The 24,889-nt window shown below is 48.3% G+C and overlaps 1 protein-coding gene across 9 annotated transcripts in view; it reads right to left on the bottom strand.

Moving 5' to 3' along the window:
- STXBP5L (syntaxin binding protein 5L) overlaps positions 1-24,889 on the bottom strand; it is a 581,790-nt gene that overhangs the window by 124,817 nt on the left and 432,084 nt on the right. For all 9 annotated transcript variants that reach the window (XM_088455906.1, XM_088455901.1, XM_088455909.1 and 6 more), the window contains one exon: positions 21,542-21,607. In XM_088455906.1, coding sequence (XP_088312032.1) covers positions 21,542-21,607 — 66 coding nt within the window. The remainder of the gene's footprint in view (positions 1-21,541; positions 21,608-24,889) is intronic.

Genomic DNA, 24,889 nt, shown 5'->3' with positions numbered 1-24,889 from the left:
GATTAAGGGTAATATTTATCCATCATTTAATAAATAATGTCAAAAAAGGAAGTTTTTTCACATTATTTTAGTTTCACCTAAATGTACCAAATTCTCATCCATTTATCTCTAATAGGAAATGCGATCAGGCCTGATTTGCCATGCAGTAATTGTACAATGTTATTGGAGGCAGCCTTTCTCCATTTGAGAGGCCTCCCTCCGTTCCTTAGCAGAGAGAGAGGGACATCCCACCCCCGTACTCCTGCGCTGCGATCACAGGCACGGCTGACCCAACGCTCACACGCTCAGCACAGAGGTTGGCCTGAGCACAGTAGGGCAGGACAAAGTTAGGGTAATAAATATATATATTATTTATAGTTTACCCTTACCTTTCATCTTGAAGGAGCCACAATGCTCCTGTGTCTGTCCGGCACACTGTTTCTATTGCCGATGCTGGGACTGCACAGTGTCCAAATGACTCCTGATTTTGAACTACTGTACCATGCATGCCCACAGCATCTTCATTTGCAAAAGCAGGAGCCGGAAACAGAAGGGCGAGTAAACCTGTGTGCTCCATATCCCCCAGGACTGAGCTTTCTTGCTAGCTCTGTCCTGACACCTTCAATTTTGTTACATTCCTGTGATATTCTGTAATGTCACAATGTGAGTGTGGGCGAATTGTTCTCATCACAAACACATCTGAAATGCGGATTGTGCTAAATAGGAGCCTAATAACAGCTTCACGGTGATGAACGGCTCTGTGGGTATGGATCCTGACGGCTACACTACTTATGAGACTGTGGGCCTGATTCAGAGCCGGACGCTCTGACAGATCGCTCGCTCTGAATCAGGGCCGGCCAGTTTTTTTAGAGCGGCCTCCTGGCCGCTCGCATAACTGTGGATGACCACCCACAGCTATAGCGAGCGGCCAGGAAAATGGTCGCGATGGTCTTGACCATCGGGCTTGCGACGAGACCCTTGTGGTAGGATCTCGTTTCCGCAAGCCCTAGAGTGCTTTCAGCTCTAACAGAGCCGAAAGCACTCCCATTGACATCACTTGTGATGTCAGTGGGGCCGGCCCCAGACGGTAGGCGTTCCCATGGGAACGCCTCCATCTGGGCAGCCACGCCCCCGGCCCCGTGCTGTCACTCAACATCGACAGCACGCCCCCTTTGGTATGAGACCCAGAGCGACGGATTGCCCATCCCTATCCGGGTCTCGCGTATGCGCACTGGTCCACCATCGACCCGCTTGCGAGCGTATAGCGCTCGCAAGCGGGTCTGAATCAGGCCCTGTGTCCTCATAGAACACCTAGTCTCGAGGGCCATGATTTGCAGGAGGATAACACAGACATTTCTGACCTACAAATGGGACCAAGACTCTGTGATAAATAGGTGTTGTCAGAAAGAGACGATCAGCGAGATCTGTCAGCGACAGACACACAAGGTGTATATAAATCTTTTATACCTCTCGCTTTCTTTCTACATTATTTGTTCTTGGAGACCATCTATATAAACAGGGTCACATCCACGGTACATGTTCCCAGATTATATATTAGGGCTCCCAGTGACAAACATCAGACTGAGCGCTCAGGATGACTTTCTGTATTTCTTTATTAGTTCAGTCTATCATCCGGCGCTATGTGACTCTACACGGAGGGAGAATTGGTATATAACCCAGAAGTAACATTTTATATCCTCATATCCTACTTATCTATAGCATACAGCTGGAATGTACCTGCAGAAACATTTGTGTAACCCAGAAAATGTGTAATAGGAGTGTTAATAAAGAATAACCAGCCATTTATAGCAGTATAAGGTTAGTAATGAAGTATGAGGGGAGCCCATTACTAAAATACCACTCTGGGAACATAATGGTTTTAAAAGGGGTGCAGTGGGCAGCAGCAGCAAGTGCTAAGTAATCAGGAGCATATATACAAGTGATAAGTAATCAGGAGCATATATACAAGTGCTAAGTAATCAGGAGCATATATACAAGTGATAAGTAATCAGGAGCATAGATACAAGTGCTAAGTAATCAGGAGCATAGATACAAGTGCTAAGTAATCAGGAGCATATATACAAGTGCTAAGTAATCAGGAGCATATATACAAGTGCTAAGTAATCAGGAGCATATATACAAGTGCTAAGTAATCAGGAGCATATATACAAGTGATAAGTAATCAGGAGCATAGATACAAGTGCTAAGTAATCAGGAGCATAGATACAAGTGCTAAGTAATCAGGAGCATATATACAAGTGCTAAGTAATCAGGAGCATATATACAAGTGCTAAGTAATCAGGAGCATATATACAAGTGCTAAGTAATCAGGAGCATATATACAAGTGCTAAGTAATCAGGAGCATATATACAAGTGCTAAGTAATCAGGAGCATATATACAAGTGCTAAGTAATCAGGAGCATATATACAAGTGCTAAGTAATCAGGAGCATATATACAAGTGATAAGTAATCAGGAGCATATATACAAGTGATAAGTAATCAGGAGCATAGATACAAGTGATAAGTAATCAGGAGCATAGATACAAGTGCTAAGTAATCAGGAGCATATATACAAGTGCTAAGTAATCAGGAGCATATATACAAGTGCTAAGTAATCAGGAGCATATATACAAGTGCTAAGTAATCAGGAGCATATATACAAGTGCTAAGTAATCAGGAGCATATATACAAGTGCTAAGTAATCAGGAGCATATATACAAGTGATAAGTAATCAGGAGCATAGATACAAGTGATAAGTAATCAGGAGCATAGATACAAGTGATAAGTAATCAGGAGCATAGATACAAGTGATAAGTAATCAGGAGCATATATACAAGTGCTAAGTAATCAGGAGCATAGATACAAGTGATAAGTAATCAGGAGTATATATACAAGTGATAAGTAATCAGGAGCATATATACAAGTGCTAAGTAATCAGGAGCATATATACAAGTGCTAAGTAATCAGGAGCATATATACAAGTGATAAGTAATCAGGAGCATATATACAAGTGGTAAGTAATCAGGAGCATATATACAAGTGCTAAGTAATCAGGAGCATATATACAAGTGATAAGTAATCAGGAGCATATATACAAGTGATAAGTAATCAGGAGCATAGATACAAGTGATAAGTAATCAGGAGCACAGAACAGGAGCATATTAATGAGTAGAATAGAAGACAAGTGCAATGTTATCAGAACTAAGGGCCTGATTCAGACCCGGCCGCAAGGCTGCGTTCGCACACAGCGTGTCGATGGTTATAATTTGCGCATGCGTACAAGACACAGTGGGCGTGCGCGAACCAGTCACTGTGATCTGAAAGCCAACGCAGCAAGTACACAGACGCTCCGCAAGCATGAGTGACAGGATGTGCCGTTTGTGCATGGTGACAGGGGGCGGTCGACAGTAACGGGGGAGTGGTGGTGCGAACGCAGACTTGTCTGTGTGTTTGAACGCCATTTCAGGGACGTGCATAATTTAGTGCTTGCGGTAGGGTATGGTCAACCACAAGTGGTGCGTATGGGTCTGGTTTCAGCCGATGTTACCGATTGTTCAATACATTTCCTGGAGGTGATGAGTGTTACTAAGGGAAAGTGGGCGTCTTGTGTCAGGCTGGTGGGCGTCTAAATACATACCGCGATTGCACAGCAATACATAGTGGGCGTGGTAATGTCTTGCTAGTGATCGCGGGATTGCATACTTTGCGGACGGCTGCGTGCGAACGGAGTCTTGTGACCGGGTCTGAATCAGGCCCTAATTTCCTTCTCTGCTTGCTAATAACAGGTTTGGTGTACCAAATATTGTACTCCTCTTTGGACAGAGTTACTGGTGGTCTTATGGTATGAGACTGGTTAGCAACACTCTAAAAGCTACATCATTTATGCTAGCGTCCTTTCCACTGGGGTCATTAGATAAAGTAATGGTATCTAATTGCCTGTGACAGACTTACAGCACTATGGCAGAGGTTTTGCAGGGCATCTACAAAGGGACGAATTGTCCGGATGTACTGTAATAAAGACGTAAGCCTGTCCTGTTATGTCAGCTTGAGGTGCAGCTATCAGATTCATTAGGACTTTATACTTCTTTACTTGTGGCAGATCTTTAGTGGTTTTCCATCTTTAAATGTTATTCTATGCAATCCCCTCTAATTTTAATAAGACTTTGTATTTATTATGAGGAATGGAGGGCCATTGATTGTCTTTCTCTAATCTGCAGGGGGATTACGTTCTCAGGGAGGGGATCTCTGCTGCTCCGGACAGTCCCGAGCCCGCTGAAGGTGTCCTTGCTGCTTGTGAATGCTGTGATCTTATCACAAAAGAACTTAGGGCAGATTGGCCAGTGGTGCGTACTGCAGTGCGCGTGCGTGAGTTATGCACGCGTAAAGAAAGCCATTGCATATTGAATGACTAAACGTCAGCATTTGGGGGTGGTAACGGGGGAGTGGTCAGAGAAAAGCAGGCGTGCCAGTCTGTTTGAACACCGGTACTTGGGTGTGCAAAAATTAGCCACTGAGACGGTATACGCAGCTTGAGCGCTGCGTGCGACGAGAGTTGTCATTTCTGAGACAGGTCAGAGCTGCTGTAATTGTGCGTGAGGGTCCGATGTTACCGATGTACACGCAGGTCTGCGAGATATTACGGATGAGAGATAGCCTAGTGAGCGTCTGTATGCTGGTTTTGCGCTTGCAAACATTAGCCAATATTCTGTGTGTGACTGCGGCTGTACAGTACCTGCATGCAGCATGCCTATATTCTGTGTGTGACTGCGGCTGTACAGTACCTGCATGCAGCATGCCTCAGTGGTGTAACTACTGCTCCCGCAGCCCCCGCGGTGGCTTGGAGGCACTGGGTATCTTGGGGGCGACGGGGGCATTGGTTACGCCACTCAGTGGCGGAACTCCTGTAACTACGGAGGGTGCAGGAGGTGCGGTCGCACCCCCTGCACCCTCCATCTCCATCTGCCGGGCGCCAGCTGAGTGTGTTACCAGCGGGCGCCCGGCTCCTATTAAAACCCCCGACGGCAGCCGGAGGATGGAGCTCCCTCCGTCTTCCGGGTCCCGCAGGGCACTATGGGAGTGACGCCATGACATCACTCCCATAGTGCCGAGGAGTGGACGCCGGGGACAGAGCTCAGGAGTGAGCTCCGTCTTCCAGGTCCCGCAGAGCAATATGGGACTGACGTCATTACGTCACTCCCATAGTGCCAAGGAGCGGACGCCGGGGTATGGACGGCAGCAGCACTGGAGCGGGGATAAAGGTAAGTGTTTTTTTGTGTGTATTTGTGTGCGCGCAGGGGGGGAGCAAGCAACTACAGGGGGCTCACTACTGGGGGCAACTACAGGGGGCTCGCTATTGGGATCAACTAGGTGCAACTCCAGGGGGCTCACTACAGGGGGCTCACTAATGGGGGCAACTACTGGGTGCAACTACAGGGGGCTCACTACTGAGGGCAACTACAGGGGGCACTACTTTAATGGGCACAATTACAGGGGGCCCTGCATAATGGGCACTACTACAGGGGGCATTGCTTAAGGGGCACTATTACAGGGGGAATTGCATATGGGGCACAACTACAGGGGGCACTACTTTAATGGGCACAACTACAGGGGGCCCTGCATAATGGGCACTACTACAGGGGACATTGCATTAGGGGCACTATTACAGGGGGCATTGCACAAGGGGCACTAGTATAGGGGGCATTGCATTTTGGAGCACAACTACAGGGGCACTAACTTGATACACACAGTTTACAGGTTATAAACTATGTTCCCAATAATCTGGTTTTACACGGATATAAAAACTGTGCAACCTGTCTTGAGCTGAAGTGACAGACTGGCAGGAGCAGAGAGGAGGGTTGGTGAAGTAGATCTTTCAGAGTGTGAGGTAATGGGCATTACTGTTTGGCATAATGTGTATTTGGCATTACTGTGTGCACAATGTGCTATTAGGGGCATTACTGTGTGGCATAATGTGTAAGGGGCATTACTGTGTGGCATAATGTGTTGTATGTGGCATTACTGTGTGGCATAATGTGTTGTATGCGGCAATACAGTGTGGCATATTGTGAAATAGGGGCATTACAGCATGGCATAAATTTGTTATAAGGGCTTTACTGTATGTCATTATGTGTTACACGTGGCATTATTGTGTGGCATGTGTAAGGGGCATTGCTGTGTGGCATAATGTGTTGTAAGGGGCATTCCGGTGTGGCACACTGTGTTATAAGTGGCATTACTTAGCGTGTCATAATGTGTAAGGCACGCTGCTGTATCATGTAACCACACACCTTAAACGTCATCTTTGGGTGTGTTTGATCTTTGGGCGGGGGGGAGGGGGCGCCTGAAACATTTTTGGCATGGGGGAGCAAAATTTATAGTTACGCCACTGGCATGCCTATATTCTGTGTGTGACTGCGGCTGTACAGTATCTGCATGCAAAATGCTACACTATAGTGTCACAACCGCTGACACTGCAACGTAGCATTTCGCATACAGATACAGCCGCAGTCACACACAGAATATACTGTAGGCATGCTGCATGCAGATACTGTACAGCCGCAGTCACACACAGAATATACTGTAGGCATGCTGCATGCAGATACAGATACAGCCGCAGTCACACACAGAATATACTGTAGGCATGCTGCATATCATTTCACTCAGCAGAAGCTGTTTGTGCAGTCTACTGGCATCATTTTCGATCTGTCATGGATTCATAATTGCTAAAATATACTAATGACTCACTTCCTGTCCAGTGCTTAGGGCAGTAAGCTGTAGGGGTGGGGGCAGTGCATATCTACATCAGGTGGCCGTACGGCTGGGTAGCGGGCAGTAAGCTGTAGGGGTGGGGGCAGTGCATATCTACATCAGGTGGGCATACGGCTGGTAGCGGGCAGTAAGCTGTAGGGGTGGGGGCAGTGCATATCTACATCAGGTGGGCATATGGCTGGTAGCGGGCAGTAAGCTGTAGGGGTGGGGGCAGTGCATATCTACATCAGGTGGGCGTACAGCTGGTAGTGGGCAGTAAGCTGTAGGGGTGGGGGCAGTGCATATATACATCAGGTGGGCGTACGGCTGGTAGTGGGCAGTAAGCTGTAGGGGTGGGGGCAGTGCATATCTACATCAGGTGGGCGTACGGCTGGGTAGCGGGCAGTAAGCTGTAGGGGTGGGGGCAGTGCATATCTACATCAGGTGGGCATACGGCTGGTAGCGGGCAGTAAGCTGTAGGGGTGGGGGCAGTGCATATCTACATCAGGTGGGCATATGGCTGGTAGCGGGCAGTAAGCTGTAGGGGTGGGGGCAGTGCATATCTACATCAGGTGGGCGTACAGCTGGTAGTGGGCAGTAAGCTGTAGGGGTGGGGGCAGTGCATATATATATCAGGTGGGCGTACGGCTGGTAGTGGGCAGTAAGCTGTAGGGGTGGGGGCAGTGCATATCTACATCAGGTGGGCGTACGGCTGGGTAGCGGGCAGTAAGCTGTAGGGGTGGGGGCAGTGCATATCTACATCAGGTGGGCGTACGGCTGGGTAGCGGGCAGTAAGCTGTAGGGGTGGGGGCAGTGCATATCTACATCAGGTGGGCTTACGGCTGGGTAGCGGGCAGTAAGCTGTAGGGGTGGGGGCAGTGCATATCTACGTCAGGTGGGCTTACGGCTGGGTAGCGGGCAGTAGGCTGTAGGGGTGGGGGCAGTGCATATCCTACATCAGGTGGGCTTACGGCTGGGAAGCGGGCAGTAAGATGTAGGGGTGGGGGCAGTGCATATCCTACATCAGGTGGGCTTACGGCTGGGTAGTGGGCAGTAAGCTGTAGGGGTGGGGGCAGTGCATATCTACATCAGGTGGGCTTACGGCTGGGTAGCGGGCAGTAGGCTGTAGGGGTGGGGGCAATGCATATCTACATCAGGTGGGCTTATGGCTGGGTAGCGGGCAGTAAGCTGTAGGGGTGGGGGCAGTGCATATCTACATCAGGTGGGCTTATGGCTGGGTAGCGGGCAGTAAGCTGTAGGGGTGGGGGCAGTGCATATCTACATCAGGTGGGCTTACGGCTGGCTAGTGGGCAGTAAGCTGTAGGGGTGGGGGCAGTGCATATCCTACATCAGGTGGGCTTACGGCTGGGTAGCGGGTAGTAAGCTGTAGGGGTGGGGGCAGTGCATATCTACATCAGGTGGGCTTACGGCTGGGTAGCGGGTAGTAAGCTGTAGGGGTGGTGGCAGCGCATATCTACATCAGGTGGGATTACGGCTGGGTAGCGGGCAGTAAGCTGTAGGAGTGGGGGCCGTTAACACACTAGTGTCGTTTAACCATGAGTCACACTTAATCTCACAGGCTTCCACCATCACTGACTCATACAGGATAAATATAAATTTTTATTCAGGCTGATCGGTTCCTGATTATCTCGCTGCACATTCTCCCCGCATGTCACCCCATCTGCCACTTATTGCACCATTATTATTTCCCCAACGCGTCTGATGCCTGAGTCAGCTGCCTGTCCGATAACGTCAGCTCGTCCCATGCACTGCGTGACCACACCAATAAATTCATTTTACAATGATTTTTTATCATTATTATTATACGCAGCCCTAGTATGACCTTCTGTAGTCAATTATCAAGACACATTTCTGGGAATCCAATATCACAGTTGCGTTTTGGAAGCTAAGTCAATGATATAAATACATTTTAATTGTGTTAATAAAGTCTTCTCATAATGCAGTTAATGGTAACCCTACTCTGGGGCTTTGCACTGAGTGCTTCTAATAACTCGGGGCGGCCAGTGTTTCCATTAGTGGCTTATTAGCTGCCCTACATGAGGCCAAGGTATCAGAACGGTCAGCACTTCACATCCAGCATCGCTGTCGAATGGCAACAGTTTAGAGTAACAATATTAATTTTGACAGAAGATTGCTATTTCCAATAATGAGACATTGAAAGGCCGGGCACTTGTTCTGGGGGTACGGTAAGAAGAGTACAAGGAGAAGGGATCGGAGCCATTAATGTGACAATGAGAGGCCGAGCACTTGTTCTGGGGGTACGGTAAGAAGAGTACAACGAGAAAGGAACGGAGCCATTAATGTGACAATGAGAGGCCGGGCACTTGTTCTGGGGGTACGGTAAGAAGAGTACAAGGAGAAAGGAACGGAGGCATTAATGTGACAATGAAAGGTCGGGCACTTGTTCTGGGGGTACGGTAAGAAGAGTACTTGTTCTGGGGGTACGATAAGAAGAGTACAAGGAGAAAGGAACGGAGCAATTAATGTGACAATGAGAGGCCGGGCACTTGTTCTGGGGGTACGGTAAGAAGAGTACAAGGAGAAAGGAACGGAGCCAGTAATGTGACAATGAAAGGTCGGGCACTTGTTCTGGGGGTACGGTAAGAAGAGTACAAGGAAAAAGGAACGGAGCCATTAATGTGACAATGAGAGGCCGGGCACTTGTTCTGGGGGTACGGTAAGAAGTGTACAAGGAGAAAGGAACGGAGCCATTATGGGGGTACGGTAAGAAGTGTACAAGGAGAAAGGAACGGAGCCATTAATGTGACAATGAAAGGTCGGGCACTTGTTCTGGGGGTACGGTAAGAAGTGTACAAGGAGAAAGGAACGGAGCCATTAATGTGACAATGAAAGGTCGGGCACTTGTTCTGGGGGTACGGTAAGAAGAGTACAAGGAGAAAAGAACGGAGCCATTAATGTGACAATGAAAGGCCGGGCACTTGTTCTGGGGGTACGGTAAGAAGAGTACAAGGAGAAAGGAACGGAGCCATTAATGTGACAATGAGAGGCCGGACACTTGTTCTGGGGGTACGGTAAGAAGAGTACAAGGAGAAAGGAACGGAGCCATTATGGGGGTACGGTAAGAAGTGTACAAGGAGAAAGGATCGGAGCCATTAATGTGACAATGAGAGGCCGGGCACTTGTTCTGGGGGTACGGTAAGAAGAGTACAAGGAGAAAGGAACGGAGGCATTAATGTGACAATGAAAGGTCGGGCACTTGTTCTGGGGGTACGGTAAGAAGAGTACTTGTTCTGGGGGTACGATAAGAAGAGTACAAGGAGAAAGGAACGGAGCAATTAATGTTACAATGAGAGGCCGGGCACTTGTTCTGGGGGTAGGGTAAGAAGAGTACAAGGAGAAAGGAACGGAGCCAGTAATGTGACAATGAAAGGTCGGGCACTTGTTCTGGGGGTACGGTAAGAAGAGTACAAGGAAAAAGGAACGGAGCCATTAATGTGACAATGAGAGGCCGGGCACTTGTTCTGGGGGTACGGTAAGAAGTGTACAAGGAGAAAGGAACGGAGCCATTATGGGGGTACGGTAAGAAGTGTACAAGGAGAAAGGAACGGAGCCATTAATGTGACAATGAAAGGTCGGGCACTTGTTCTGGGGGTACGGTAAGAAGTGTACAAGGAGAAAGGAACGGAGCCATTAATGTGACAATGAAAGGTCGGGCACTTGTTCTGGGGGTACGGTAAGAAGAGTACAAGGAGAAAAGAACGGAGCCATTAATGTGACAATGAAAGGCCGGGCACTTGTTCTGGGGGTACGGTAAGAAGAGTACAAGGAGAAAGGAACGGAGCCATTAATGTGACAATGAGAGGCCGGACACTTGTTCTGGGGGTACGGTAAGAAGAGTACAAGGAGAAAGGAACGGAGCCATTAATGTGACAATGAGAGGCCGGGCACTTGTTCTGGGGGTATGGTAAGAAGAGTACAAGGAGAAAGGAACGGAGCCATTAATGTGACAATGAAAGGCCGGGCACTTGTTCTGGGGGTACGGTAAGAAGAGTACAAGGAGAAAGGAACGGAGCCATTAATGTGACAATAAAAGGCCGGGCACTTGTTCTGGGGGTACGGTAAGAAGAGTACAAGGAGAAAAGAACGGAGCCATTAATGTGACAATGAGAGGCCGGGCACTTGTTCTGGGGGTACGGTAAGAAGAGTACAAGGAGAAAGGAACGGAGCCAGTAATGTGACAATGAAAGGCCGGGCACTTGTTCTGGGGGTACGGTAAGAAGAGTACAAGGAGAAAGGAACGGAGGCATTAATGTGACAATGAAAGGCCGGGCACTTGTTCTGGTGGTACGGTAAGAAGAGTACAAGGAGAAAGGAACGGAGCCATTAATGTGATAATGAAAGGTCGGGCACTTGTTCTGGGGGTACGGTAAGAAGAGTACAAGGAGAAAGGAACGGAGCCATTAATGTGACAATGAAAGGTCGGGCACTTGTTCTGGGGGTACGATAAGAAGAGTACAAGGAGAAAGGAACGGAGCCATTAATGTGACAATGAGAGGCCGCGCACTTGTTCTGGGGGTACGGTAAGAAGAGTACAAGGAGAAAGGAACGGAGCCATTAATGTGACAATGAGAGGCCGGGCACTTGTTCTGGGGGTACGGTAAGAAGAGTACAAGGAGAAATGAACGGAGCCATTAATGTGACAATGAGAGGCCGGGCACTTGTTCTGGGGGTAAGGTAAAAAGAGGACAAGGAGAAAGGAACGGAGCCATTAATGTGACAATGAAAGGCCGGGCACTTGTTCTGGGGGTACGGTAAGAAGAGTACAAGGAGAAAGGAACGGAGCCATTAATGTGACAATGAAAGGCCGGGCACTTGTTCTGGGGGTACGGTAAGAAGAGTACAAGGAGAAAGGAACGGAGCCATTAATGTGACAATGAAAGGCCGGGCACTTGTTCTGGGGGTACGGTAAGAAGAGTACAAGGAGAAAGGAACGGAGCCATTAATGTGACAATGAGAGGCCGGACACTTCTTCTGGGGGTACGGTAAGAAGAGTACAAGGAGAAAGGAACGGAGCCATTAATGTGACTTATGTGGACATTTCCTAGGTTTAATTACCATTTAAATAGATTATTAGTCCAACTGTAGTGTACACCAGTGGGAATACTCTGCAATTTCTCAGGCTGAGACACCTGTAATCTTTTTAGCATGAAAAGTAGAAGACTGATGAGGTTGTGACTCAGACACTAAGGTGCCTCATGCCTCAGTGATGGTTTCAGTTCATAGTGAAATGTTAGGCAGCTTTCTGGTGAATATTGGTGAGGTTAGGTACACAAAGTACCAAGCAATAGGTACTGATAAGGTTGGTCCTTTGAAGCTGTATCCTAATACGGTCACGGTGAGCGTGTATATATCACACAATGCGGATACACGCAGATCTGTGGCTTAGTCATATCCAGCAGCCATGTACAACAAGGAGGCATCGCCACCTCTAGCCTCAGCGGCCAGCAGTCACTTCTCCGCACTGTGACATCTGACACACACGGAGCGGCTAAAGGTCACCCTAACAAGAGCCAGGAGAATACACGGGTGGTGCTGATATAAACGTAGCTGGGAAATGAGGTCTTACAAGGGGTAACGGGTGATATGTATGGGTGTGATGGTGCGATTTGGGAGGAAAAATGGGCAAAGACATCGGTGGCAGAAAGCAATAATAGGAGCGCAGATAAATAGGACACTAAGGGCCTCATTCAGAGGTTTACGCTATTGCGACCGCAGCTGTGATTTCACACGGAACGCTGCAGCGAAAATACGCAAATAGGTCCAAAGCTTACCCGAGCATAGGGACGCCCACCGCTGCCTCCTGATATCTGTCTGACATCGCGCTCCGCGCAGCGTAAATATCGGTAACATCAACGCAGATCGGGCGGCCATGCAGCAAGTCTGACCTGTCTCCCACACTGCGTCTCTCCTGCCACGCAGAGCGCTCTCATGCTGCGTATTAGACAGCAGTGGCTGATTTATGCATGTCCATGGAACATAGTTTAAAAGGTCACACCCGCCTGCGTCTGCCTAACCCCCCCCCTCCCCCGAGCGCTGACTGCCTGTCCCTCGCTTTGTGAAGGAATCCTCTGTGAGAATGTCATCGCAGTACAATCACAGCACCTGCGTAGAGTGGCTTACACGCATGCGAAATGCCAAACGATCGCTCCATCTGCCGAGATATCGCCATCGCGTCCATCCCTGAATCTGGCCCTGAGAACACATGAAATTGATCAGTACAATCTAGCAGTGTAGTGTTGTCGCTCCCAGTTGTTTTATTTATGTGAATAAGACGCATATTGTGAGCGACACAGAGTCTTGGCACCGAGAGGGGCTGTTCAGCGTGACTGAGGCTACAGTGTATAAGGACACATCTGCAGGGGTTTATTTCTAGTCCTGCATTGTACCGGTTGAATATATATATTGGCATTTCTTCATTTTGCCTAAATTTGTATCAAGGCATCAGCAGAGCTGGATTAGTGGTGCAAAGCCTGCAGGGGTAGAACGCCTCGCCTCTGCAGGGGACCGGAGCACACCTACCAGGCAGCGGGAGAGGTACAATACATGAGACTCTGTGCTGTGAGACACGAGGTTACACGGGGAGGGCGTCCCTGCTTTGTCAGGCAGATCAGTTCTCCCACTGCAGAGACTTTTACACATTGGGGTCACTATACTGTGAAGGTGACACTTTTTGTAGTTTCTAGGTGCCCATCATACAGAAACGTGCATTTCTATGGACATAACAACCGACAGAATACAAGCACACACGCTCAGCTTCTGCTTCCCATCACTCTCGTCATTATTTTAAGATATTAATAAAGATCAACTCAGTGCTATTAGGAGAGAAGATGGTGATATCGCAATGACTGAAGAAGATGGTCTTACAGTGTTACCAGGATGGACTGTTTATTCATCCCTGTAGTCACACACACAAACCCACAACAGTTCATGCAGATGTTTTTTTATGCTGGCATTCCCAAAATCTAGAAGAAAAGTGCCCCTTGTTAGGACAACACCAGCAGAGAGGTGATAAGACATCTACAACAGCATCACAAGGTCTTCACCTATAGAAGTCGCCTTTCCCATAAAGCTATTAGCACTTACCGGTAGTCAGATGCCCCCAGGTCTTTTACTCCAGGTATTAAACTCTTAGTACCACAAAGTATTGCCAAAGTTTAATAGAGAGGACACTAAATACACACAATAGTTGTAACAAGGTGGTACATAAACAGAGCGGCAGGTGGCAGATGATATAGCTGCATTAATATAGTATCAGTGGCGCTGGATTGCTGGGATAGCGACCAGACTAAACAGGTACTGTATACTATCCAGTGACATGGTTATCTATCACATATACAATACAAGGTCAGGGGTGGCAGCAAACAGGCAATAACAAATACATTACCCTGTTGGCAGGACTGGCAGCAATCAGGCTTAAATGATTGCAAAATCCATGGTCAGGGCAGGCAGCAGACTAAAGATGTAATCTGTAGCTATATGAAACCACCAGCAGCAAATCATCTAACGACAAAATCCAGCCCTTTGTTAACCAATGAGTGCGGCATCCTGGGAAAAAGAGGTGGTCTGGGGGAATATAGAGACGCTGCAGGGGTCTCCATGTCTGCATCCAAAACACGAGCATTTGTTGTTAAGAGTCAGCCATGAGTAAGTCAAGAACAGTGACTGCTTCTAACACTCTATACAACATTTGCCGGATTGTATACGTAGCTCTAAAGTATATTTTGTGGTTCATAATTGTGCAGATTATAACTAATTATTTACAGACAACTTAAAACCAGAGGGGTCTGCAAAGATGACAGTAAAAATTCTGATATGAAATAAGGATTGTGGCTAGGATGTTATGTTAGGATTGGGATGGGTATATAAGATATGACCTATGATATGATACACGTCTGCGTGCATGGAAGTTGTGTAAGAAAAGCAAATTCCTCTATAGGGAGTACAAATACTTCACAGTCAGCTCAAGGCCTCAGCTGATGTCTGGGAAAATCTAGTCACAGATCAGTGCTAATGGTACTTTCAGGTGGCACATCAATAGTTAGTGTGCTAAAACTCTGGGACCCCGAGTGTCAGTGTGTCATTGTTCTGGGATCCCAGGTGTCAGTGTGTCATTGTTCTGGGATCCCAGGTGTCAGTGTGTCATTGTTCTGGGATCCCAGGTGTCACTGTGTCATTGTTCTGGGATCCCAGGTGTCAGTGTGTCATTGTTCTGGGACCCCAGGTGTCAGTGTGTCATTGTTCTGGGGCCCCAGGTGTCAGTGTGTCATTGTTCTGGGGCCCCAGGTGTCAGTGTGCCATTGTTCTGTGACCCCAGGTGTCAGTGTGTCATTGTTCTGGGGCCCCAGGTGTCAGTGTGTCATTGTTCTGGGGCCCCAGGTGTCAGTGTGTCATTGTTCTGGGACCCCAGGTGTCATTGTTCTGGGACCCCAGGTGTCATTGTTCTGGGACCCCAGGTGTCATTGTTCTGGGACCCCAGGTGTCACTGTGTCATTGTTCTGGAGACCCCAAGTGTCAGTGTGTCATTGTTCTGTGACCCCAGGTGTCAGTGTGTCATTGTTCTGGGACCTCAGGTGTCAGTGTGTCATTGTTCTGGGATCCCAGGTGTCAGTGTGTTATTGCTCTGGGACCCCAGGTGTCAGTGTGTTATTGCTCTGGGACCCCAGCTGTCAGTGTGTCATTGTTCTGGGACCCCAAGTGTCTGGGGATATCGTTAGCGATGCTATGCTGCCGAATGTAGCATGACCCCGCTCCCCCCCACCGTTGTTCGTCGTATGTACTTACCGATGCTGGCAGCCCTGCCGGATCCCGCCCCTGACGATATTGCTGGGTACACACATTGTGTAGTGTGTACAAACTTTACACAGATTTCTCAGGCATATGCTTGTATTGTAAAGCTGTTAGGAGCTGTGTAATAACTTATATATCACTGCATATCTCGCGCTTTCTATCTACCATGTACTGATCTGCCAGCCACTGACCCTCTTACACACAATGCGATATAACACAGGGCCCTCAGCTGTCATATCACATGGAGCCAGCTATGTATGACAGTGACTCCCCCAGTGCAGCCTGTCACTTCCTATAGTGTGAGGGATCTGTGTGTTACAGGACTCTCACTTTCCATATGCTAACAGGCATCTCCACAGAGATGACCACTCTGCTCAGGAAGCGGCTGACATATAGCCTGCGGCATGTGGTGGCTGGAAGCCAGGGTAAGGCTGGGAATTGTACACATGGGACGCGGACAAGAGCTCAGCCTGGGGTCTGTATAGGAGCAGGAAGCCTCTATGTTATAACAACTGGTGAAACCCATTCTTATGGTTATGCCTAAATGCAGTTTATTTTCACTCGCCATTAAATGCAAAGTGCTGATGTCTTACATAATGAGCTATAATAATGGATGTAACCCAGAATTCCGGACTTATTTATTGATTAACATCATTTATCTATACAGTTCCATCATACTCTGCAGGACTGTACATAAGCACAGTAACAAAACAGGACTGGGCAGTGACAGACAGGCAGACGGGTAAGGGAAACGCTCACCAGCTTACAATTAATAAGGAAATGGGAGTTTGATAGATGACGTATAGTGGCACATACTGCATACTGGACCAGACAGATAGCAATAGGAAGAAGAGCCGAGTCAGCTTATATGTACACTTATGGGCTTCTTCTGTCTACATTCCAGTAAAGCCAGGTGGTAAGGTCCAAGAGGGAAGTCCGGGAGGTGCGGCGACGCGATTCGCCTAATTGCGTCCATGGCTTCCACTATGGAATTCTGCGATTCGTACATTGCGCAGTGAGGAGCGGGTCCACAATTACGAGCTCTGCCTCTAATCGCATCATCAAGCCCCCAGACTGCCTACTTCTACCATCTATTCTCCCGGCAGCCGCATGCAGCAGCTACGACTACAACCACATAGGGCAACAAATGTTTCTATTTCATCTCACGTGTACTTTTATTTTATGTACTGAATTGTAATTCACATGGTAAATGAGACTTTTGCATTTATTAATTACACTGCCCAGACATTATTCTATCTTATGTGTAGGAAACTTTACATTACAGTTTAGGATTAGCGGCAGCGAGAACTGTCAGTGTGAGTCATTCTAGCTAGTCTGACTCATATGTCAGCCAGACCTCCTAGTGGACAAGCTTAAATGGCGCTTACGAGTAATTAATGTCTTTAGCAATATATTTGCTATTTTACATAAACAGGTCTGACATTACAGTAAGGAAACTTTAGATGGCAGAATAATTATCCATTCAGTGCTAAATTAAATTAGAGTAACCCAAAATAAACTAATGTAAATGAACTGCTCAGGAGGTGACGACCATGAGAACTATCTTCACACTAGTAACAATCTAGCAGGCAGCGGGACTGTTATGTATATATAAGGAAAGTGTACAGAAAGTTGTACAATCAAGAGGGAACAGAGCTATATGTGTGTAAGAAGAGTCACTGATAATACAGAATCCTGTATAACTTCTCTCCAGCCCCCTATGTACCTAATTACTGCTCCATCTCTCGCTCTCCTCCCCATTGCCTCCAAGCTCCTGAGCGGATAGTCTACAATGGACTCATCACCTTTCTTTCCTCCCACCCCCTGCTTGACCCACTTCAGTCTGGCTTTCATCCTCTCCGCTCTGCAGAACCTGTCCTGAAATGACCTTCTGGCTGCCAAAGACCCATTAGACACCGTAGACCATTCTCTTCTCCCGCAAGTCCTTCACTCCCATAGTCTGTGTGACACTGCCCTCTCCTGGCTGCCTTCCTACCTACCTCTCTGACCTCTCATTCTCTATCTTTACTTATGGCTTAACCTCTCCTCCTCTGCCACTATCAGTTGGTGTTCCCCGATGTTCTGTTGTTGGTCCCCTTCTCTTTTCCCTTTATACTTGTCCCCTAAGTGAGCTCGGGATGCGGTCAAAATACTGACGAGTGGGATGCTGGCACTTAGAAATCCAGCGCTGGAATCCCGACACCTGTCAGAATCCCGGCACCGGCATCCCAATGGTAAGTACTGGGCTTAGGAGGAGGGTTAGGCACTAGGGGGAGAGTTAGAGTTAGGCACTAGGAGGAGAGTTAGGCACTTGGAGGAGAGTTAGAGTTAGGCACTAGGAGGAGAGTTAGGCACTTGGGGGAGAGTTAGAGTTAGGCACTAGGAGGACAGTTAGGCACTTGGGGGAGAGTTAGAGTTAGGCACTAGGAGGAGGGTTAGGCACTTGGGGGAGAGTTAGAGTTAGGCACTAGGAGGAGAGTTAGGCACTAGGGGGAGAGTTAAAGTTAGGCACTAGGAGGAGGATTAGGCACTAGAGGGAGAGTTAGGCACTAAGGGGAGAGTTAGGCACTAGGAGGAGGGTTAGGCACTAAGGGGAGAGTTAGGCACTAGGAGGAGGGTTAGGCACTTGGGGGAGAGTTAGGCACTAAGGGGAGAGTTAGGCACTAGGAGGAGGGTTAGGCACTAGGAGGAGGGTTAGGCACTAGGAGGAGAGTTAAAGTTAGGCACTAGGAGGAGGATTAGGCACTAGAGGGAGAGTTAGAGTTAGGCACTAGGAGGAGGGTTAGGCACTAGGGGGAGAGTAAGAGTTAGGCACTAGGAGGAGGGTTAGGCACTAAGGGGAGAGTTAGGCACTAGGAGGAGGGTTAGGCACTTGGGGGAGAGTTAGAGTTAGGCACTAGGAGGAGGGTTAGGCACTAGGGGGAGAGTTAGAGTAAGGCATTAGGAGGAGGATTAGGCACTAGGGGGAGAGTTAGAGTTAGGCAGTAAAAGGAGGGTTAGGCACTAGGGGGAGAGTTAGAGTTAGGTACTAGGAGGAGGATTAGGCACTAGGGGGAGAGTTAGAGTTAGGCACTAGGAGGAGAGTTAGGCACTAAGGGGAGAGTTAGGCACTAGGAGGAGGGTTAGGCACTTGGGGGAGAGTTAGAGTTAGGCACTAGGAGGAGGGTTAGGCACTAGGGGGAGAGTTAGAGTAAGGCATTAGGAGGAGGATTAGGCACTAGGGGGAGAGTTAGAGTTAGGCAGTAAAAGGAGGGTTAGGCACTAGGGGGAGAGTTAGAGTTAGGCACTAGGAGGAGGATTAGGCACTAGGGGGAGAGTTAGAGTTAGGCACTAGGAGGAGAGTTAGGCACTAAGGGGAGAGTTAGGCACTAGGAGGAGGGTTAGGCACTTGGGGGAGAGTTAGAGTTAGGCACTAGGAGGAGGGTTAGGCACTAGGGGGAGAGTTAGAGTAAGGCATTAGGAGGAGGATTAGGCACTAGGGGGAGAGTTAGAGTTAGGCAGTAAAAGGAGGGTTAGGCACTAGGGGGAGAGTTAGAGTTAGGCACTAGGAGGAGGATTAGGCACTAGGGGGAGAGTTAAAGTTAGGCACTAGGAGGAGGATTAGGCACTAGGGGGAGAGTTAGAGTTAGGCACTAGGAGGAGGATTAGGCACTAGGGGGAGAGTTAGAGTTAGGCACTAGGAGGAGGGTTAGGCACTAGGGGGAGAGTTAGAGTTAGGCACTAGGAGTAGGGTTAGGCACTAAGTGGAGAGTTAGGCAGTAGGAGGAGGGTTAGGCACTAAGGGGAGAGTTAGGCACTAGGAGGAGAGTTAGGCACTAGGGGGAGAGTTAAAGTTAGGCACTAGGAGGAGGATTAGGCACTAGAGGGAGAGTTAGAGTTAGGCACTAGGAGGAGGGTTAGGCACTAGGGGGAGAGTTAGGCACTAGGAGGAGGGTTAGGCACTAAGGGGAGAGTTAGGCACTAGGAGGAGGGTTAGGCACTTGGGGGAGAGTTAGAGTTAGGCACTAGGAGGAGGGTTAGGCACTAGGGGGAGAGTTAGAGTAAGGCATTAGGAGGAGGATTAGGCACTAGGGGGAGAGTTAGAGTTAGGCAGTAAAAGGAGGGTTAGGCACTAGGGGGAGAGTTAGCGTTAGGCACTAGGAGGAGGATTAGGCACTAGGGGGAGAGTTAGAGTTAGGCACTAGGAGGAGAGTTAGGCACTAAGGGGAGAGTTAGGCACTAGGAGGAGGGTTAGGCACTTGGGGGAGAGTTAGAGTTAGGCACTAGGAGGAGGGTTAGGCACTAGGGGGAGAGTTAGAGTAAGGCATTAGGAGGAGGATTAGGCACTAGGGGGAGAGTTAGAGTTAGGCAGTAAAAGGAGGGTTAGGCACTAGGGGGAGAGTTAGAGTTAGGCACTAGGAGGAGGATTAGGCACTAGGGGGAGAGTTAAAGTTAGGCACTAGGAGGAGGATTAGGCACTAGGGGGAGAGTTAGAGTTAGGCACTAGGAGTAGGGTTAGGCACTAAGTGGAGAGTTAGGCACTAGGAGGAGGGTTAGGCACTAAGGGGAGAGTTAGGCACTAGGAGGAGGGTTAGGCACTTGGGGGAGCGTTAGAGTTAGGCACTAGGAGGAGGGTTAGGCACTAGGGGGAGAGTTAGAGTTAGGCACTAGGAGTAGGGTTAGGCACTAAGTGGAGAGTTAGGCACTAGGAGGAGGGTTAGGCACTAAGGGGAGAGTTAGGCACTAGGAGGAGGGTTAGGCACTAAGGGGAGAGTTAGGCACTAGGAGGAGGGTTAGGCACTTGGGGGAGCGTTAGAGTTAGGCACTAGGAGGAGGATTAGGCACTAGGGGGAGAGTTAGAGTTAGGCACTAGGAGTAGGGTTAGGCACTAAGTGGAGAGTTAGGCACTAGGAGGAGGGTTAGGCACTAAGGGGAGAGTTAGGCACTAGGAGGAGGGTTAGGCACTTGGGGGAGCGTTAGAGTTAGGCACTAGGAGGGTTAGGCACTAGGGGGAGGGATAGGCACTTGGGGTTGAGGGTTAGGTCTAGGGTGCGGGGGGAGGTTAGGATTAGGCACTGGGGGGGAGGGTTAGGTTTAGGCAGTGGGAAGGGAGGGTTAGGTTTAGGGGTAGGGAGAGGGAGGAGGGTTAGAATACTGACAGCTGATATCCTAACCCTGTCGGGATGTCGTTGTCGGGATTCTGGCCGCAGGATCCCGAGTGCCGGCATCCGTCACCCAAACGGTGAGCTCAGCAGTTATTTTGGCCTCCAATGTCATCTCTGTGCTGATGGCATAGGAAGATGAGCTGCGTCTCCAAACTCATTTCCAGCTCATAATATATAACCCCAGACCGACGTCAGCCATGAGCTGCATATGACTAGCTGGCGATATGGACCTTCTCTTCTGTACCAAAGTTCGTCAGACTTTAATATTTAATGCATACATAATACATACATAATATATAAACAGCACATTGAACCTTAGTCATCCTAGATTTATATTTAGTAAATTATATCCATCTACAGTAGCAGACGCAGGATAAAAACGGTAAATACAGTCCTGTAGCTCAGCCCACATATTATGCAGCCATTCCTAAATGCTGCCTGCACCTGTTACATTATTACACAGTGGTGGCCGCAGTTTGAAAGCAGCATTAGTTTAATATGGAAGCATTTGCAGAGGTCAGGGATAACGTGCAGCTCTGTGGATGAGAGAATACTATGACAGGAGCACGGCCATCTTAGTCAGGGCCAGCTCTGTTACGTACATTCACCAAGTGAGATATGTTTGCTCATATTGGGTCATGCCAAGAGCGTGTGCCAAGTCATCATGGTGCCTTTCGTCTGCCAGTCCCTGCGTCCATTCATACCAATCAGCAACAGCCGCACACAAGGACGCATATCCAGCCACAAGTGCTCTGCAAGCTCTCACGCAGCGATCATAACCTGGTCCTATCGGTGGCCTGCAATGGCCGTGTGACATGCAAGGAGCCTGTCCCCATGTACCTGATGTGGGAGACTTGCAGCGATCCAGCTCCAGAGACACGGGACTGTCAGCGAGTTCTGTTAGACCTGCAAGCAAAAAACTCACATTACAATAATGGCAATAAGATGTAAGCTCCATAACTCCGAGGTGTCCCCAGCGGACCCTTCTGCTCAGAGTGACTTTATCCTTCTCTCCCCCCCCGCTGACACCGAATTATACCCTCATGTGCAGAATAAATATTTTTTTGTTTTTCAAATGTTTGCAGAAAAAAAAAAGCGACGTTCAGCAGCGGATGGGAAATCACCACCAGCTTCCAGGCCCCGTCTCTGCTGCGAGCGGATGAAAGCACATGCACAAACAGCAATACATTACATGGTGACACCAGCTGAAGATAGAGGCAGTAAACATTTATGAGACGTGGAAGATTAAACCTACTGTATTTGTTAGACGCTGCTACTTGTGTTGTTCGGGGGATAAAAGCACTGGCATTTCCCCAGCAGAGCAATCTGTAGCGTTACGGTGGGACATCGCTCTGCAGCTGTGCTGGGACATACTGGCACTAGTAATGCTGCATGAGCCGGATAAGGGAGAATCTGTGCTGCCCAGCATTTCACTAAGAGCTTTATCTGGCCAGGTATCACCAGACAGCCAAACGTAAGATACAGATACATGTGCCGGATAAGGGAGAATCTGTGCTGCCCAGCATTTCACTAAGAGCTTTATCTGGCCAGGTGTCATCAGACAGCCAAACGTAAGATACAGATACATGTGTAAGATATAAGCAGGAAAATGCTACAATTGTTGGCTGAAGCAGTTAGTAATCGCTGGGATAAAACGTTGCTTAGTTACTAGTGACGTGTAACCAGCACAGCCGTATACTTCATGTCCTGTCACATAGATACAGGGCTCCCTGCCGTTACACAGATATTCTGGCCTCCCAGCCATCTCTGCTGTAAGTAGTTGCCGTGTGTTACCGCAGTTGTCCTGTGATTTCATTGGACATTGTGCCAAATACTCATGTGTTAGGACTGTTACCTATGGTGGCCTAGTAAAGGGATGCAGTCGCTGGATTGGCGTTTTATAATGTGCCCGCACCTTCCGCCGATACTAGTTACTTAGCTCACACTCATTACCACAGGTGCTCACTGTCAGCACTTACTCCCTCTGTGGCTCTTAGTTAGCCGTCTCCATGTTTATAATCTCCCCTCCTCTACCTGCTTTGGATGATTCAGCTACCTTTATCCAATTCCGTTTCTATTGTCCCCCCCCCATTAGATCATGTCTTCTTGCTGACACCTGGATCCCTCACGCTGTATCCTAGTTGCACCGTCAGTGTCATCCTTCCGAGCTCTCATTCTTATTCTCCTCCTTAGAAGTGATTACTGTACGTTTCTACTGCTGTCTCCACACCACCTCCGTACCACTGTCATCCATCTCTCCATGGCTATGCCGAAGGGTTACTTCTTCCTGCCCACACTCCTTGTCCTCTATGCCACTCAATACAGTCGGCCATCCTATTCTCCCCTAAACCCTTCACTCCATTGGCCTTTGCAGCCCTGTTCTCTCCTGGTTCCCCTCCTAAATTTCTACTCACTCCACCAGTGTTCTCCTCCGCTTCCTGCATCTGTTGGAGACCCACAAGGCTCCGTCTGCTTTTCTCTGTTTATACCTGTCCTCCCGGGGAACTCATACGCTCCTTCCGGCTCCACAACCACCTCTACGCAGATGCCTACACTGGCTCACCCTTACCTCCAGAATTCAACTCAGGCTGCTCACATGGATCTTCAGGGCCTCCTCTTCATACATCTCTGACACTGTCACAGAATACACGCGGCTCAAAATCTGCATATGACCTAAACCACTCCACCACTCTAATAACCACCTGCCAGTCCTGCCTCCTAGACGTTCCACGCATTGCTCCACACTCATGTAACTCCCAACCTCGGCCATTTAATGTTTCCAACGACCTTCAATCTTTCAAGCCCTCTAGTAAAACACACCTCAGTCTTTACTATAGTTTATCCTGTCCCCACCTTAGCCAATTCCTTCTGCATGCTCAACCTGCCCTGTCCCCTCCTGTGCCAGCACCTCCTAGCTATGACGGCCCCCCGTCCTGACTGTAAGCTATAGAGGAGCAGGCAGCTTGTGGTGCCTTACATACAACCAGTGACGGTTTCTAAAAACATCTAGTGATTTTGTGTATACAACTACAGTATACACAAGGCCTGAAGGTCATTTTATACTTTATTTTATCATTTATTTTAATAATTTTATTTTAATAATTTTCTGCCTTAAACAAAGTTTGTGCACAATGAACCATCAAAAAGCAAAAGGTGTCACTATGTCAGTCATGCTAAAAGAAAATCCATATATCGGAATATTCAGTATTATGGAATATATTTATATGGGAGATTCAACCTGTACTTTTCAACTAATCTGAGTTTTCTTATTGGCTCCCCATAAAAATTGGGAGAAGTAATAAGACTACAGCATCTTTCCCTGAAATCCATTGCTGCCTACACATTAAGTAAATGACTAATATCCAAATCTCTTCTTGAAGGACAGGACCTCATTCAGAGTCGGTCGTTGCGGCCGCTCAGTGGTAGGGGAAAGGGGCCGGATATGCAAATTAAGCGATCACAAGTTGCGGTCCTAAGATGAGATCGTTAGCTGAACGACCGAGGGTAAGAAGCGGCCGTAAGACTAAATCACGCCCCCTTCTCGTTCACCACACACGTCATCTCCTGGGATATAAGGATTAATCGCGAGCATCGGGAACCATCGGAGCTGGTCGTAGTGCTAAAGGTTGACCATACCTTCTCTTAAGCACTACGATCATGTCAGTGTACAAACCTCCCATGTCACGTGTGCCATGACACTACTTTGTTAATTATGCACTCCCATAAAACGCCGTTCGCATAATTAGGCACGCCTGCGTTCGGATCTCCACTCCCCCGTTTTCAAGCACCTTCCCCTGTTACCACCCACAAACGCCTCATTCTGTCACTTAAACTACCGACCTGGCTGTGTTCAAGGAGAGAGAAATTTCTGATCGTAGCCGCTAGTTTGCGCACGCGCATTGCGAACTTTACGCATGTGCAGTTCAGCGAACATCGGTGGCGTACGACCGTGTGGCCACAACGACCGACTCTGAATGAGGTCCTCAGCATTGTTCCTAAGGACATGTAGAAAACAGTACACAAATTGTATGGGTTGTATGGTAAGAAGGCGGATATATCAGGTAATGCCCAAACGTCTTTCACCTTGTAATCCACGATATTACTGTACACAGGAAGGTGAGAGAGTATAAAAACACCTCAGTGCTACATAAACCAATAGTAATAAAACATCATGCATGAGAAATGTGC

This window comes from Taudactylus pleione, unplaced genomic scaffold, assembly GCF_031769625.1.
Source record: "Taudactylus pleione unplaced genomic scaffold, aTauple2 ptg000677l, whole genome shotgun sequence".
In the NCBI taxonomy this organism is placed as follows: domain Eukaryota; kingdom Metazoa; phylum Chordata; class Amphibia; order Anura; family Myobatrachidae; genus Taudactylus; species Taudactylus pleione.
The sequence above is the reverse complement of the archived record's forward strand: the minus strand, read 5'-3'. Positions and strand labels throughout refer to the sequence as shown.